This window comes from Hypomesus transpacificus, chromosome 16 (genome assembly GCF_021917145.1).
Source record: "Hypomesus transpacificus isolate Combined female chromosome 16, fHypTra1, whole genome shotgun sequence".
NCBI lineage: Eukaryota > Metazoa > Chordata > Actinopteri > Osmeriformes > Osmeridae > Hypomesus > Hypomesus transpacificus.
In genome coordinates, this window is record NC_061075.1 from 3,297,658 (window position 1) to 3,314,997 (window position 17,340).

Consider the following 17,340-nt stretch of genomic DNA (forward strand, 5'->3'; position numbering starts at 1 on the left):
TGGGAGGCTGAACAGACACTGACGTACTCCAGGTACTAATCTCATGATTAGAGGAAGCTACACTTCCTTTGACGTCCCTGAATATTTTTGCCATGCGAGAGGTTAAGTTGCTCATGTCTACTGTATGCAATGGATATAGTGAGTGTTTAACCATATCCACACGATTCTTTTATTGTTCAGAATTCTTAACTTTGTCTTCCAGAGGGAAAATGTGATACGTGACCAGAAGGTAGATCGTTTCCCTCCTTTAGTCCACTCTACTCATCTGCATTTCACTGTGCAGGCCCTGACCTTGACCCTAACCTACTTCCTTGCATTCTCCTGTTCACCAGCTGGTCCGCTAGCGCTGGATTACTCGGGCCCCCTGCAGGGATTAGGAAGAGTAGACCAGTGTTTCCCACACATAGACTAATTTGTGGCTGTGCGCCACAGAATCAACACCGGCCGCCACATATTGCGTTTCGTGAAACATTTTTTTTTATCGCTATTTAGGTTAAACACGCAGCGTATTCGTTCAGCTGCATTTCCTTTCCCCTGCCCTCCCTCCGTCTCTCTGTCACTCATGCGTCTTTCTCACATATGCACAGTCACAACGTCAGCACACGTTAGCAACAATGCATACATACGCCGTTCTAGTAAGACCGACAGCTATATCAGCGAGCTTTCAGCATTAGTGCCGTAGCTAAAAGTTGAGGAAAGTTGAGGCTACTTTTCGCTAGGTAGGCCTACCTACTCGAAGGTTCCCCTTCGTTCTTTTGGTGAGAAGTCTCAGGAGCTAGCTACTGACCCGGCGTCCTGGAGCCGACCAGTTAAATAGTTGTTTAGCACTAGCGTGGCTACATGCATACATGCACGTGTAACGAATTATTAACAAAGGAATTATTACGACTCCCCCCCCCCCGGTCTGACAACCCCCACCCCCCTCCCCGCCACAACTAGATTTCTAATCTGTGGGAAACACTGGTAGACCTACTGTACATGTCACATTAGGACACACTGAGATCCCATCCCCCCTAACCCTTCCCCCGTCTTCCTCTTCACCTTGTCTTTACCCCCACAGAGCCGGGTTCGAGAACACAGGTTTGGTTCTGCTGGACATGCACTTTTGGATGAGTCTCCAGAAACATTCATTGTTTCATGTTTGTAACCATGGCTTGATTCCATAGCTGATTAGCAACCAATAAACACATCTGTTCAGGTCTTCCTTTTGAGCAGGTTCTTGCACCTTGTGGGTGAAGACGGGACTTAACTGAATCGTGGCTTTGGAGCGGCTTTCTTGGATGACTGAGACTTCCCCGTGCTTCTCCTAAAATGTCCCTTTCCCAAATCCTCTTAGCCCCTCACATGTATTTTAAAACAGTCATCAGCATAGTAGTTAGCCTAGATACCAGATTAACTTAATAGTGACACACTAACCTGCCCACCAGTGAATGTCAATTCTCAATTTGTGCTGATCTCTGACCAACGTCAATAGCTTATGCAATAGGATTGTATCGTATTGACCGACTTCTTTTTTAATATAACTTAATTATAGCCACACCCCTTTCACACACAAACACACCGGAAGTTGTCTTCCTGTGTCCAAATTCATGGTGACCCCACTGTACACAACCTGACCTCATGCACACCCCGGTCCTCAGAGCCCCTTTTGTCCACTCTGACAGGGGAAGACATCCCTTAATAAGCTTCCTTTATATTTTCCTTTGTATGCGCTTATATCCTTCCCTGACTGATAAGGTGGTGGGGACCTAAGCTAGTTTAGCCAATTCACCACCAAGCCCAAAAACACATGAACAGGATCAAAACAGCTTCAAAAGGTGTCAGAACACCTCTCTTTGTTTTATATCTCCAGTAAGCCTGGATTAAAGTCGGCCGATAACAGAAAGAGAGAACTCCATTAAAAGCGGGTGATTATGAGGCCCATGACACTCAGGCATGGTTACGTCTCTGCTGGCATGTTATGGCAAACAGGCCACCTTCCACTACACCCTTCCTGCCTGCGGTCAAGGACGGCGAAAAACCTTTGGAGTTGCGGGTGCTGAAGATTTGGACGTATGTCGAAATGAAATGTAGTCATGATGTTTGGCTTTTAGTCACGTTGGCTGAGAAAAAAATGATAGGTCGAAAAGGTTGTGTTTTTCACCCATACGCCGTCTGAAACAGTTGCCAATCCATCCTTCATTAATTCAGCGAATCACTTCACAGTATTTTAGTGGGGGAGGTTCACGAATAGTTCACGCTCCATCCATTTGTTTAGAAGCCTATGGTTTAACTTTATACATACTACAGGGATTTGATTTCGTAAGCCACCTCCCGGAAATGAGGCTCTGCAGGTTGCGATGGCTGTCATGGCCACCAACAAAACTCAGCAAAACTTGTTCTTGCTCCGGCTTTAACTTATGGATATTCGGCAGCGTTGCTACAACGGACCGAATGGCTTCGCTCGCATCTTTCTCCGCTGCCATTACGGAATTACAACACAAACTCCCGACAATACAAACGCCACTCCCTGTGTTTGCTGATTGGCCGGTAGAAAATTAACCGGAGACATCTTACTTACGTACCTCATGGCAAGACCTGGTACAGAAGCAAAATCTAAATTGAGAGGAAGTACGTAGGAGGGCAGAGCCAGGCTATTACTAGGCATTCTCAAATGAAGACTTAGTTGTTAGACCACAATTCAATCAGCAATAAAATTGTATAAAAAAATTGATTTTGGGGGGTTATACTGTCACCTAGGAGCATTGTTATTACAGTGCATTAATGACCAGATGACCAGTGCTGACTGACAACGCTGGCACAATATTGAATCTGCTTCTTTCAAGATTCCTTTATGGATGAAATGTTGGCCATCTAACTAATGGCAAGACAATACAAAGTGTATACCTTATGTTCAGAGTAGACGACTTTTGTTATGTGGATGAATTAACGTGATTACGGATAATCCACGTGGATGCATAGTATTGTCTCGAATTCAACTGTGAAAGATTTTCCCCGTGAGCACAAACTCACAGGCTGCATCACAGGCTTGACACTACTGATGCTAGTGGCCAGTCTCTAGAAACTAAACTGATCAATAAACCTCATTATCTTCAGCCTAGTCTAGGTACAACATGATAAAATACTTTCAGTAGAAGTCCCCACAACAAAGGCTTTGTGTCAATTCCAGCCAATTACACTATAAGCGTGTTGGAAGTGATTGCCTTGTCATTCAATCTCAGTAGGTGCAGTTGGGCAGCTTATTGGTGTGAAATGGAATAACACCATTACCTTTAAGAGGTAAACAGTGGTTAACTCAATGCTAGAGAGGTGGCACTGTCCCAACTCCCTTTCTTTACACCATCTGAACCTGATTCTCATGTTTGCTGATGCTCGCTTACCTCCCCTCAACAATCTCCAACGCAAGCTCACCCCATTAGCGAGCATTTGCATATGTTCTGTCTAGTTCTCTCACGCAGATAGTGTGTGTTGCACTGCAACCTTTCCGGAGACTGCGGCTCCCTGGTGTGACCCTGGGGTCACTAGTCCATGTTCAGGTCAAGGGCCTGAAAGACCCTCCCTTCTAGGCACCGCTAAGGTCTGTAGAGAGATGGCAGAACAATCATATTTCTCCTCAGTTCTCTGCAAGTTCTTTGACCAAAAATACGCAATCTTCTAATATGTTTGAAATCGAGTTGATTCTCCTTTCAATCGTGGACTCGACATCCTATTAAAGGCTTTAAGGACACAAAGCAACTCTTTCACAGACAGGCAAGAGCACAGGGAGACAGGCAGAGAGGCAGACAGAGAGACAGATCCGGAAAGAGAGACATGGAGCCGGTCGAACAGGGCGGCTGACAAAAAGGCAGATAGACAGGCAGGCAGGGTGGCAGATAGACAGGCAGGCAGAGTGGCAGATAGACAGGCAGGCAGGGTTGCAGATAGACAGGCAGGCAGGCAGGGTTGCAGATAGACAGGCAGATAGACAGGCAGGCAGGATGGTAAATGCAAGAAGAGGGGATCAGGACTCAATCTGGGGTTGGTCTCCCAAGTGACAGACAAATACTGGGCTTACACAGATTTACATCTAAGGACATCTTTCATTTAGGCTGTAACGTGACAACATTCCGAAACCCCCTCGCCCCCTCGCCCCCCCCCCCCCCCCCCCCCCCTTAATCTTTGCCGAGGTACATGTGGTAGGAGGACAGAGCAACCTAAGTACTTGTGTCAGGACATTGTGTGCGCCACGCTGGACACACATTTCTCTCTCTCCCCGGTGTTACCATGGAGATCCTCAAACCCAGGTTTCTTGCTTCTGAAGTTTAGGCATCTTTTTGTCAGACCAAGAGGGACAAGCGCTACACTTGAGCATGACTCACCAACGCCGGGCAAAAGCTTCTGGAGTCGTACACGATAGCTGCTCACGTCATAATAATCCCCAAAATGATCGATTGTAGCAAACAATCAATGACGTCTGCCTGTTTGTTTTGTTGGAGCAAAATTGGTCAGGTCGATCCAAACACCCTGCTTTGTGATTATTGTATTAAACTCCTGAAGGACCAGCAGAAGGACCAGGAGACCCAGCCCATGGAAATAGTCTAACCACACCTGCGGTACAAACGAGATTTCATACTCGCAGGGCGAACCTCATGGGCCTGTCATATGTTCGGTTCTCATCCCACTGGGGGGTTTACAGCGAATAACAGCTCCAAACAATGATCTAGGCTCTGTCCCCAGAGAGCTCAACCTGACCCAGAGCCGGCCCATGATTATGGGATTTCTACTCTTAATATCAGCAATAACATTCCAGATTCCGCATAATGATCTGAAAGTCGCTGGGCATATTGCTGGACAATTACAGTGTAAAACAAGCAGACATGGGGTCAGATTAATCCAGGATTAGCGTTTTTCTTCCATTTATCCCCCCGCCCCCCACCCCTCCCTCTCTTTTCACTGTCATCCCACCGCCTTTCTTTTCTCTTCCTCTGTTTCCCCTCTGTTCCTCTCATCTGTTCTTCTTTTGACTTCTCTCTATCTTTCTTTATGTCTTATCTCCCTCTGTGAGACTGAAACAGTCAATTGAATAACAGAAACGTTATAACTGACTTTATAGCAAATGAGTAGATACAGTAGGTCAAGCTTATTTGTGCCTTATTGGAAAATGATATTACATTGACATTTAGTCAGTTAGCAGACGCTCTTATCCAGAGCGACTTACAGTAAGTACAGGGACATTCCCCCCGAGGCGAGTAGGGTGAAGTGCCTTGCCCAAGGACACGTCATTATGCATGGCCGGGAATCAAACCGGCAACCTTCTGAATAATAGCCCCGATTCCCTAACCGCTCAGCCATCTGACCCGCAGCCATGTGTACCTTTAAGGAGGTACACAATGGTTTACTCAATCAAAATCATACGCACACACATTACACATACATTTGAGCACTTAATATTGCTAGTACCAGTACACTACATGGAAAATCGACATTAACATCACATACAAAAATAGGTCATCTTCGCTTCATAGCTTATTAGTGTCTGTGAACAGCATGATGCACCTCTGCTGACTCAGCGTATTCCAGGGGTCATTGTCGCCGGGCGACGTCACCATGACGCGACACTCCCCCCCACCCTCACCCAACTCCGACGAGTCTTTCCACAGTGACCGTGCGCATCGCTCTAACCCAAACCCCGGGACCCTTCTCACTGTTCCGAGCCCCAGACAGGAGAGCCAGGAGCGGGCCCAGGCAGCGTGTGTCCTCCCCCCCCCCCCTCCCTTCCCTCCGCCAACCCAGGGACTAAGAGCCTCGCCCGGAGCCGTGTTTGGCCAGCTCCCTCTCCAGCTTGTCCCTCAGCTTGTGGAAGGAGGGCCTCCGGCGCGGCTCCTTCTCCCAGCAGCTCCTCATCAGCAGGTAGACCCCCGCGGGGCAGTCCTCCGGGGCCTCCATGCAGTAGCCCCGCTCCACGTGCTGTCTCACCTCACTCAGAGACTGAGAGGACGGGGGGGGACGGGGGGGGGGGGGGGGCAAGGCGACACACACACACAGAGACAGACAGACAAACGGCGACAGAGGGGGCGGAGAGATGGGAGACGAAAGGAAGGCGATGTCAGATTCGGAGGGATCTAGTGCGCTCGCACGCCTCGAGGCGTGCCCACGACCGCCAAGTCGAACAGCCTTCTGGCCCTGGGACTGGCTCGCATACAGGGTCTATTTCCCCTCCATGGACTGTGGGTTCATGGAGGGTCGGCTCATACTGTGGGTTCATGCTGACCACCTCAAATGAACTGTACTGTTCTAAGGCAGCAGGGCAGGTAGTAATCCATAATCTCCTTTCCTTTGAGCCGTCATCTTCTCCGCAGCATGGGGGCAAACGCGTAAACTCTCGCTCACCCCTCGCTCCACCCCCTTCTTCGAGTGTATCGGTTCTCTCTCTGCGGCTGTTGTCTTAGAGACGGTTATAGGAGGTCTAATCCCAGGTTATCCTGTGCTTTTGCCTGCTTAGCACAGGGATGGTCCTCCGACCACAATTAAACTGGCCTATGGCCTGGCCTGGCCTGGGAAGAAACCCTTCACGACAACAAGCCTGCGAAGGGATAACTTTGTTGTTCATGCTAACTAGGCGGAGGGAGGGGGTGGGGGCCCACTAGCCTTGCTCTGAAGGACAACCAGCCTGGGGTAAGAGGGATGACTGCTGGGTGGGAGCTGGACAAGAACGTTTGCTCTGAGGTGGAATGGATGTCGGTTTTTCCCCCCGACACGATAGGCTTTCAGACCGGCATCGACTGAGCAGGTCGTCTACAGGACGGGGACTAGGAGAGTTTGGACGGGACGGTCTGAGTTCCCGGAAGCTTGTGAGGGCCCCCTAATGGTCACTCTGGGCAGCGTGAGGTCAAGCCAGTACAGCTGGTGACCAGTGTGTCACATTGGAGAGGTTTAAGTGGGACTTAAGCAAACTGTTTAACGGTGGGGTCAATGTGGTGTTAACTAAAATTATTGCCACGTTAACAGGATCCACTTCTGGTGTGTGTGTGTGTGTGTGTGTTTACTTTCAAAGCCGAGGGACATTTGGTACTCAAGAGACATTTGATCCAATGAAACAAACGGGTTCAAATCGATTCCATTCCACGCCTCTAGGGTCCTTGCAGCCTTACACTCACCATCTTGGGGTAGGGCTGGCGGCCGTAGGAGAAGGTCTCCCAGAGGAGAACCCCGTAACTCCAGACATCTGACCGGGTGGAGAACCTCTGGAGGACAAACACCACAGTCACGTCAACCTGCAAACCCACTGCAAGCCCTTTTTTCCATCCTGCCTGGCAGGGCGCATTGCATGACGCCGACCCCAGGATTAGGATTAGCTTCAGACTGTTCTGACCCCGGCCCTGACCCCCAGCCCTGACCCCGGCCCAGACCCCGGCCCCGGCCCTAACCAGGAGCAGGAGAACACATTACATTTACATTTACATTACATTTAGTCATTTAGCAGACGCTCTTATCCAGAGCGACTTACAGTAAGTACAGGGACATTCCTCGAGGCAAGTAGGGTGAAGTGCCTTGCCCAAGGACACAACGTCATTTGGCACGGCGGGGAATCGATCCGGCAACCTTCTGATTACTAGCTCGACTCCCTCACCGCTCAGCCATCTGACTCCTACCACTCCTAACACTCCTAACTCCTGACTCCTAACACCCTAAAAACCAACCTGCCACTCTTAATAAGACCACCCCAGAAAAACCTTACCAAGACCCCAGAAAAACCTTACCAAAACCCCAGAAAAACCTTACCAAGACCCCAGAAAAAGCTTACCAAAACCTTACCAAAAATTCTGTTCATTCTTTCAAGCACTTGGCTCTTGGGTGATTTGGTTCAATAGACTCTCGCAAGCATTTACAACGGCCATGCAAACGTGCAAACTCTTTGATTCCCTCCGAGGTCAACATTCCCACATGTGCTTTGCATTCAGGCACCAGCCACGCCTCACCTCTTTCTTCAGAGCTTCCGGAGCCGTCCATTTCACGGGGAGCTTGGCGTTATCCGACGTCTTACAGTCCACTTTGGCCAGCCCGAAGTCGCTGACCTTGGCCACGCCCTCGTCCGACACCAAGATGTTGCGTGCGGCCAGGTCCCTGTGGACCAGCTTCAAAGACTCCAGGTACTCCATCCCCTCGCACACGTCTCTGCACACACACACACGTTGCAATTGGTTCGTCCACACTTGGAAAAGACGTGACCGACAAATTGCCGCGAAGCGATGAGAGGCCAACGTCAATCGGGTACAGGTGACACCGTGAGTTTTGAGCGGCCTGTTTCATCTGGAGAGAGCCCCGAGAGGGAGGGAGGACTGAGGGGGTGTGGCGTGAGCGTGCGGCCTGTCGGAGAGTGTGGGGCGCAGGAGAGCGGGTTAGACCGTGGGCTGTTTGAGAAGGTAGAGGAGGGTTGGATTATGGGGCGTTTTAAAAAGTGTTCTATTATGGGGTGTATAAGTGTGTGTCAGATGATGGGGTGTATAAATGTGTTTTATTATGGGGTGTTAAGGTATTCCAGGATTGGGTGGCACTCACAAGGCAAAGTGAAGCAGCTGGACTGTGCTGATGATTGAGCGTCCCCTTGTTCGCAAGAAATTGACCAGGTTACCCTAAACACACACACACACATCCAGTTTGGCAGTTGAACTAACACCATCACTGTCACAGTTCTCAGACACACATCTTATAGTACCTTGGCCATCAGCTCTGTGACGATGTGGAGTCCGTCGTTCAGAATCACTCCCAACAGACGCACCAGGTTCTTGTGTTGCAGTTTCCTAGGCGGAATCATGGTGCAACTGTCATTCAACACAACTGTGTACCCGGTAACCATCACTCAGTAAAAGTCTGCAAGCTCACACACACACACCTGTTTTTCTCACTCTCTCAAGCGCGCACACACACACACACACTCACGTCATGACGGTGGTCTCCTGTAGGAAGGCCTGGGCGGTGACATCACATTTGATGTTCTTGACTGCCACCTGCTGGCCCATGTACTCTCCTGCATACACGGCTGTTGAAGGACAGCAGCGGTGAGGCGGCGTCTAGAACCAGGCCCCGTCTCAAACCTCAAACTACAGCTCCCCCCCCTCCTCCCGTCCTTCTCAGCGGGACAAAACTGTGGCTTCACTACGCAGCTCTCACCAGTCCACGCGTGGTAGACCGGGGGTTTTCGAAGGAAGAGAGAAAGTAAGGTTGTATGTTTGGAAGTCCCTCGACAAAAAAAAACACAGGCTGATAACACCCATTCGAGTTCAACTGGAGGAGGGACAGGACTGCGAGTCGACGCCTTACCTCCAAACTCTCCCTCTCCGATACACTTGCCCAGAACCAGCTTCCTGATGTCAAGCAGCCACCCAGCTATAACACACACACACACAGAATCAGAAAAACGGTCTCACTCAGGAGACTGCACGTGAAGAAGGAGGTTTTGGAAGTGGCACCAGCGCTTACTCTTAGACAGCTCCAGCTCCGCCGATCGGGTGCCCTCCTTGTCTTTGGGCTTCTGCAGAATGGTGGCGATGGCCCCTTTGTTCTTTGAGTAGAACTACAGACAAACACACACATTGTTTTTTTGGACAGTCGCTTTGCTGTGGACATTTTGGGTTGGAACTTGAATATTGAATCTCTTTTTTTTCTTCACGTCATTGAGAGCTGATGACTGACCGAGTCGTGCTTACAGTCCTGTCCTACGTGCTTACAATGGAACAATGACAAACGCCTTGCATTGCGTTAGGAGCAAACGGACGAGTTCCACATTCGACATCCGGCAGTGACACATCCTGACCTAACCCCTCAACTATTGCTACAGTTTATGTCAGGAACTGTCAGTCTGACATGTTACTCAGTCTGTGAAGGAGCAGCTGGCTTCACCCTCCTCCCTGGAGTTACTCAGTCCTGTGACACAGCCCCCCCCCCCCCTCGACGTCTGCCTCGAAGAGATCAGGAAGTGTTTCGACTTCCTAAACCCTCATATCTCTCAGCCCCACAGCGAGGGGGGTCGAAGCACAGTCGATGACAGATAAACCATAAAAGTTCCCTGGACACAGTGAGTCATTCTAGAACAATCTGCAGTTGGGGCTTATTCACCAAGCGGTTTTTTTCCCCAATGAGGAAGCCTCGGTTGATTGACTGTACATCTTTGGTGAATATCAAGACATGTACTCAGGCACTCAGAGTCATCAAAACACACAAAAGATTCAATTTCCACAATGAGCCCTATCCTTCGAGGAAGGAGACGTCTCTTGGTTGATTTGAGCTCCTGTGCCACCCACCTCAATCATGTCTCGAAGGTTGTAGAAGTACTGGCTGTTGTCAATGGTCAGCTTGTTGTCACGGTACATGACCCGGTAGTGGATGACATCACCGGAGACACTGACACACAGAACGTAGTCGCCAGGGTGACGGACAGACTCCCGAACCAAGAAGAGGCCGTCCTCCACAGGGCGAAGTTTGGACACGGCCTCCGGGCCTGAAATCTTGCCGTGGAACCATCTGGAATGGACCGGACCGGGGTTGGGGAGTTGACAGGAGAGGAGATGAGGGTTAGTGACAAAAGGTTAGTCACTGAGGCCCACCAGTGAAAATATAGTTGAACAAACTGAGCACCTCTAATTTCCCATTCTTTTTTTGTTTTTTTTTGAAAGCTACAGGAACTGAGACAAATCTAACATCAAGGAAATACCAGTTCTCTGTGTGACAGTTACAACACAGTGACATGGAGCAGTTCTGTAGTGGAACACAGTAACATGGAGCGGTTCTGTAGTGGAACACAGTGACATGGAGTGGTTCTGTAGTGGAACACAGTGACATGGAGCAGTTGTGGAAGCGTTACGGCGACCTACGGCATGAGGCTGAGGCTGGGGTCAATGCGGATGGCCTCTCTCTCCCGTACGTTGGCGCTGGAGATGACTCCCTCGGCTCCTGAGACGTTGGCTCTCGCCCTGTAGCTGCCTCTCACCTAAAACACATCAGCACCACAGTTGACCTATGTGATTAGATCCGAACAGACTGATATGCATGTCAAGTACAGGTTGAGTCATTAAGAAAGTGTCATTATAATTGAATGCATGTTTTATTCAGCACAATAAAAACAAAAACGCAAAACAAAAACAGCAGTCGTAGTAGATGATTAAGAAATTGAGGATGGTAATAGCCTACCTGTTGATACACTACATTGACAATAACGTAAGTGTTTCAGATAGTCGCTTACCAGTCCTGCCTCTAAGATCGTTAGAATGTCTCCTTTTCTGTAGGCCAGTTCGCCAGCCTTGGGTTTGCTGTGGTCACCATTAGCCACACATTGGGTTCCACAAACCCAGCTCTGCAGGTAAGAGCCAAATGAGACGTATAGCTGACAAAAACGTGCCGACACGTCAAAATACAAGTTTGGTATTTGAGGGCATTGAGAACGGTTGAACCGTGAAATGACAGGTGAAACGTACCTCGGCCATCTTCAGAAGACAGACTCACAGTGCTCAGAGACGTCAACACCTGTCAATAGTAGCTGGTGATGCGAAGGTCTCAAGGAGCGGATATGAGCGGTGAACGGATGCGGTTATTTAGTGTAGGTGTCAACATGTCAACATAGCCATGAAGCTATAAGATAATTTTCCATGTTAGATAAATATATCCTTTCAGTCATTGACAAGCTTGCGCGACGGGGGGGGGAAAAACTCGCCAGAATGCCGTATTTCACTTCGCTTCTCTTTCTCATTAATCGTCCTAGTCCTCTGCACAGTTGAAATGATGTGTCGCATTCCAGTAGTCTACTGTACGATGTTGTATTGAACAAAGGACACAAGTTATGACGTACAGCAAATGCTTGATCCAATCGAAAGACTTGATTATGAAGGCGCGTCTGAAAGAAGCCGTGTGTGGTTTCATCTATGGGTTGAAGTCTTTTCTCTCACAGTTCATGACCACTCCTACTATGACAAGTAACGGTGCACTAGATCAACTATACGGGCATGACATTCACAAGGAAGCAATGGTGCATGGTAACGTAATACGATAGAAAAAAATGAAGGGTTTTCAATTGTTTATTATTTATTTTAGGCAGCACTACAAAGATATTCGAATTATATGACAGCAACGTTCACGCTCCTTTATAACAATACAAAGGTGTTTGCAAACATCCTCTCAAAGTGAAACTGAACAAATAAAAACGAACACGGGAAAAATGTTTTTCATGAGTGAAAATCTATGTTTAAAGAACAAGCAAAGAAAAAAAAGAATGCACATAATTTTGTGCATTTCCCCCAGTTCTTCAACAAACATATTGGTGGATATCTAAGATATTTTGATACAGTAACTATTAATTAAAAGGTTCCCTTCTAGGATCTTTCAGACATAAGGATATGAACTCTACGACACAGAGCAGACACAAGGAGTCCAATACCTGTTCACCTTTGATCCAATCAGTACATGTACATTATTCTACACCAGTTCTCTCTCACACACACACACACACACACACACACACACACACACACACACACACACACACACACTCTCTCTCTTTCTCTCACACATACCCTCTCTCTCTCAGACACACACACATACATACACACCACTTTTCAGAAACAAAAGGTTAAGAGGCAATTGAACAAATATGGCTGCATATAAGTAAAATCATTGTCATCTTGTAAGTGCTTCATTCTCCGAGCATGCTGGACTGTGCAACATCAGCGAGTCCTCTCTTTTCATGAACGCGTACGGCATCTCCCCAAAGCTACCGCACGGTAACCTTTAAAAGCCTCCTAAAAGTGTTTTTTCGTGGTGCAAAACATTTACTTAAAAAATGCATGATGTTGAAGAGAGAGAGAGTGTGTGTGTGTGCTTTGGTGTGTGTGTGTGTGTATGTGAATCATCTTTCAAGTCATGGTTCAGCTGTCCAAACACCCACACAAATACTTCATTAAAAGCACTCATCTATTAGTAACAGCCTGTAGTAGAGGCACAATTGACCGTAAGCTTTCCGGAAAAGTTATTTAAAATTGCCCCCGTTTTAAGTCAGTGTAAAGCCTTTGTGCAAGACAAAAGGCTCTAACTCCACACCTCCCTTATCCTACTGTTCTGAATATACATATACCCCCCCCCCCCTCCCCCCCACGCTGGTAAGATGACACACTGGGACTGGGCTGTGTTGGGGAGAGGTGAACCGTCACCAAACGGCTTCCTTCCAGCATGGGAAGCTGTGGAAGAGGATCCAGAAAGTGCTTTTTCTTCTGATTACAACAGAGGATTACCACAGTATGTAAGACATCAGACAGTATATAGAAGACAAGGGTAGTAACAGTGACTGGTGGGGGATTCTGAGCAAGGGTAAGGGGTCGCAGACTAGGGGCACGGGTGGGGGTGGGTCAAAGGTCAGTGGTCAGGTAAAGGGTCGTATGTGCGTAGAAGCTAACGTGACTTAGCTGCACGCCCCCCCCCCCCCCCACACACACACACACACACAAACGCACACCTCTGGACAGAGACGGCGGGTTCGGTACCTTGTGTTTGAAGTATTCTGGACACAAAAAGGAAAGCAATCGTCTGCCGCTGTTGAAAAACTGTGAACGGAAACTGCCGGGACACGCTTCGATGAACATTTACAGTACAGTCAAGTACAGTACAGAGTTACAGTTAACAGTGTAGCATCCTATACTCCACCACGCCACCTCTTTAAGGAGGCCCGGACATGTGATGGCTGGGTCAGTTATATTCCTTTGAAATACAATATTCTGTCAAATGAAAGAGGTGTGGGTTTTCCTCCCCCGACACAGATAAAGCCTAGTCCTAGGTTATGAAATGTGTCCGTGGAGATTCTCTCGTCGCCCGACCGCGGGGGGCCACTTGAAGTCTGGCCTGGGAGCCTATCTGAGAGCGACCCTGCGTCGAGGGGACCATCCTGTCGCTCCAGAGACGAGTCTCTGGACATGTGACCTCCCCCCCTTCCTCCTCTCCTCTCCTTGAACCTAGATCTCTGATCTAACCTGACTGGACGGGGTGAAGGCGTGCGTTGTCGTTCCCCCCCCCCCCCCCCAGCGCGACTCAAACCCATCCCAACCCACGTCAGATCAGTGACTTCTACAAGGCAGGAAGGAGGGTTCCGTTTGTTGTTGTTGTTGTTGTCGTTGGGAGAGGGCCCTCTACCTGCAGTACCAGCTCGCGGCCAGCAGGGGGGGCTCAAGCGTCCTCGGCGCTCTCCTCTTTCTTGTCCTTCTTGCCCTCGCCCTCGCCCTCCCCGGCGTCGCTGCCGTCCCGGCGGCGCTTGCGGTTGCGGGCGCTGGCCTTGGACGCGGGCAGGGACTCCATCCCCAGGACCTTGTGGATCTGGCGGAACGCCAGCAGGCGCAATGCATGCTGGGAGCAGAAGACGGGGGGCGGGGCGGGGCAGGAGACGACCGGTGAGTTGAATGCTTGCGTAGTTTGAGTGCGGTATGGCAGTATTTATCATACTCAGAGAGTATGTTAATGTCATGTGAATGAATTCACGTTGCGGATGCTACTTATGCAAAGCGACATACATGGGGGGGATCTGAACCTGTTGATCTACACTTAAATGCAATGGGTTAGACAATGTGTGTGTGTGTGTGTGGCTACCTGTGCGCTGGCTGTGATGTCCTCTCGGGCTTGTTTGGTCAGGGTCTCCAGGACGTCGGTTTGGTCCTTCTCACACGGGTCCAGCAGACCAGGCCCGTCTGCTCAGAGACAGGGACCGAGATGACTCCACAGCACGCACACACACACACACCCACACCCACAGAAGCAGGGTATTTGCCGGGCCTCACCTGGTAGTAGGATGCCCGTGGCGATGCACTCCAGGACGCGACGCATTGCCTCTCCCGGGCTCAGAGGACCTGTAGCACTGCTGATGGCCTTCTCCACCAGCAGCTCCATGGCCTGCACACACACACACACACACGGGTTAAAAGGAATGAATACACGGAAGGAAGGACGGATGGGATTAGATGGATGGATGGGTGAGTGGATGGACGGACGAATGGGTGAACGAGTGCATGGATGGATAGATGGACAGACAGACAGACAGAGACAGACAGACAGAGACAGACAGACACAGACACACACACACAGACAGATCCTCACCCAGCCTGGCATCTTGCCCCATGTTGGCACTCGTTGGCACAGGTCCCTCAACACTCGGATGATGATCACACACGACTGAAGACCGTTGGCACGGGCCTGCACACACGCACACACACCCCCACACACACACCATTACGACAGAGCCCAACGATAATACAAAATTCAACACAAATAAACCAAGAGTTTGGTTTGACGGTTGGCCTTTGTGTTCACCAGAGGCGTGTGAGGTAGTGAGGTGGGTCAGAGTGGTCACCTGGAACCATTTGGCGTGTCGGAGGGCAGCAAGGTACTCCAGACACCTCCTCTTGTTCAGCACGTCAGGAGGATCCTTGTCACACACGCCTGGGGAAGGAGGAGACATACACACACACACACATCAAAACACACTGACTCGTGGCTTGCTGCTGCAGTCATTCCCCCGAGATCCAGATCTACATCAACGAAGATCTCAGACCTGGATCGCCAAAGAATCGAGATCGAAGAGCGAGTCAAATCCCGACGAAAGAGCAGCAAACGTCGAGTGTCGACATTTACATTTAGTCATTCAGCAGAGGGTCTTATCCAGAGCGATCTAGAATCGGAGATGCTCAAAGATGATCGAAAACCCTCACCACAGCCTCCAAGGGATGATCAATCTATCATAAACCCTCTTTTCACTTCCGTATACAGACTGACTAAAGTCACCTAATGGACCTACAGCAGGGGTGTCCAACCCTGGTTCTCGAGGGGCCACTGTCTTGCATGTTTTAGATGTTTCTCTGCTCCAGCACGCCTGTTTCAAATGAATGGGTCGTTATCAAGCTCTGTGGAAGCCGGGTAATGACCATTCATTAGAATCAGGTGTGCTGGAACAGGGAAACATCTAAAACATGCAGGACAGTGGCCCTCGAGGACCAGGATTGGACACCCCTGACCTACAGGACACCTTCTCCTCAGCTTGGCTGGACCACACAGGGAGTTACACTTTCATTTTCTAATCAGTCGGGGGAAATCTGTGGTGTTCAAAAAGACTTTCACACGCGCCCAAGGTGCTTCCCAAGCTTTCATGCACTGCCGCTGGCTGTTGCCACGTCAACACGAAGATTCCTCATGGAACAAACCTAGGCAGTCTAGTCTAGGTAGTGTCTGGGTAGAACTCGGACACTGAACCACAACCATAGAGATGTATGGGAGGACACACACATGAACCCCCTCCTGTGTGTGTGTGTGTGTGTGTGTGTGTGTGTGTGTGTACATGTGTGTATATGTGTGTATGTGTGTGTGTGTTTGCCAAGGTCTGCTGACACAGGGACTGATCAACAAACCCTAGCAGAACGGTAAACAGGGTAAAAATATCCGCAACCAAGAAAACACTGTGAAGCATTTGGATACAAAGTTGCCCTTCTTATCGGGCCAGACCCACAGTAAAGACTGATTACTGGTGGGTCTCTGAAGTGAAGCAGTGTTCTTTATCTCCCAATGGTCATTTAATACAGCGCCCTGGCTTACATTGACGTAGGGGCAACAGTATTATGAACAAATTGATTCGAGCCATGCCAAGCTCAGTAATGGAGAACATTTTGTGGGGATAGCGGTACACTTCAACACCTTGCCATGAGTGATAATGCCATATCTGTTAACAGGGATGAGAGCTGCGAGGTCGTTGGACCATTGGCCGTTAACAGCCAATCAAATGATAGTGGACATGGATACTGCCTACAAACGGACCAACCACACTGCCGGAAATGTTTATGTCCCAGTGTAAACACTTTTTAAATGGTGGAGTTAGGGAGTTTGGTGGCTGAGCGGTTAGGGATTCGGGCTAGAAATCCGAAGGTTGCCGGTTCGATTCCCGGCTGTGAAAAATGACGTTGTGTCCTTGGGCAAGGCACTTCACCCTACTTGCCTCGGGGGGGGGGGGGGAATGTTCCTGTACTTACTGCAAGTCGCTCTGGATAAGAGCGTCTGCTAAATGACTAAATGTAAATGGTCAAATATATCCGTTTTCTCCCATCCCTGGGCATCACCCAAACACCACATTAGGAGTTATGGTCGTCATGGTTTCAATTTGAAAAGAAACTGCCATCACAGCAACTGCAAATACACGGCTCAATCAGAACATTTAGCGATTGACCTGGTAAACTGATGCTGTGTTACTTCCAGGACTGGGGGGGAGGGGGGCGGAAGTGTCTTAAGATGGGCTTGGTTATATTTGGCTTCGGTTAAAGACCCGCTTCACTTTTTTGTTTAACTGGAAGA

General features: G+C 49.3%; 2 protein-coding genes across 2 annotated transcripts; both read right to left on the bottom strand.

Moving 5' to 3' along the window:
• Window positions 1-5,262: 5,262 nt before the first annotated feature.
• Window positions 5,263-11,912, bottom strand: matk (megakaryocyte-associated tyrosine kinase). The gene is made up of 12 exons (XM_047037225.1): window positions 11,451-11,912; window positions 11,219-11,329; window positions 10,851-10,966; window positions 10,281-10,500; window positions 9,460-9,553; window positions 9,301-9,366; window positions 8,920-9,019; window positions 8,696-8,780; window positions 8,539-8,612; window positions 7,959-8,154; window positions 7,137-7,223; window positions 5,263-5,967 (listed from the first exon to the last, which is right to left on the bottom strand). Exons 1-12 carry the CDS (start codon window positions 11,457-11,459, stop codon window positions 5,776-5,778), a joined length of 1,350 nt encoding a protein of 449 aa, XP_046893181.1. The 5' UTR covers window positions 11,460-11,912; the 3' UTR covers window positions 5,263-5,775.
• Window positions 11,913-14,024: 2,112 nt separating this feature from the next.
• On the bottom strand, window positions 14,025-15,837 carry zfr2 (zinc finger RNA binding protein 2). The gene is made up of 5 exons (XM_047036868.1): window positions 15,356-15,837; window positions 15,103-15,198; window positions 14,787-14,898; window positions 14,599-14,696; window positions 14,025-14,358 (listed from the first exon to the last, which is right to left on the bottom strand). The coding sequence occupies exons 1-5, from the start codon at window positions 15,461-15,463 to the stop codon at window positions 14,182-14,184; spliced, it is 591 nt and encodes a 196-aa protein (XP_046892824.1). The 5' UTR covers window positions 15,464-15,837; the 3' UTR covers window positions 14,025-14,181.
• Window positions 15,838-17,340: the final 1,503 nt, after the last annotated feature.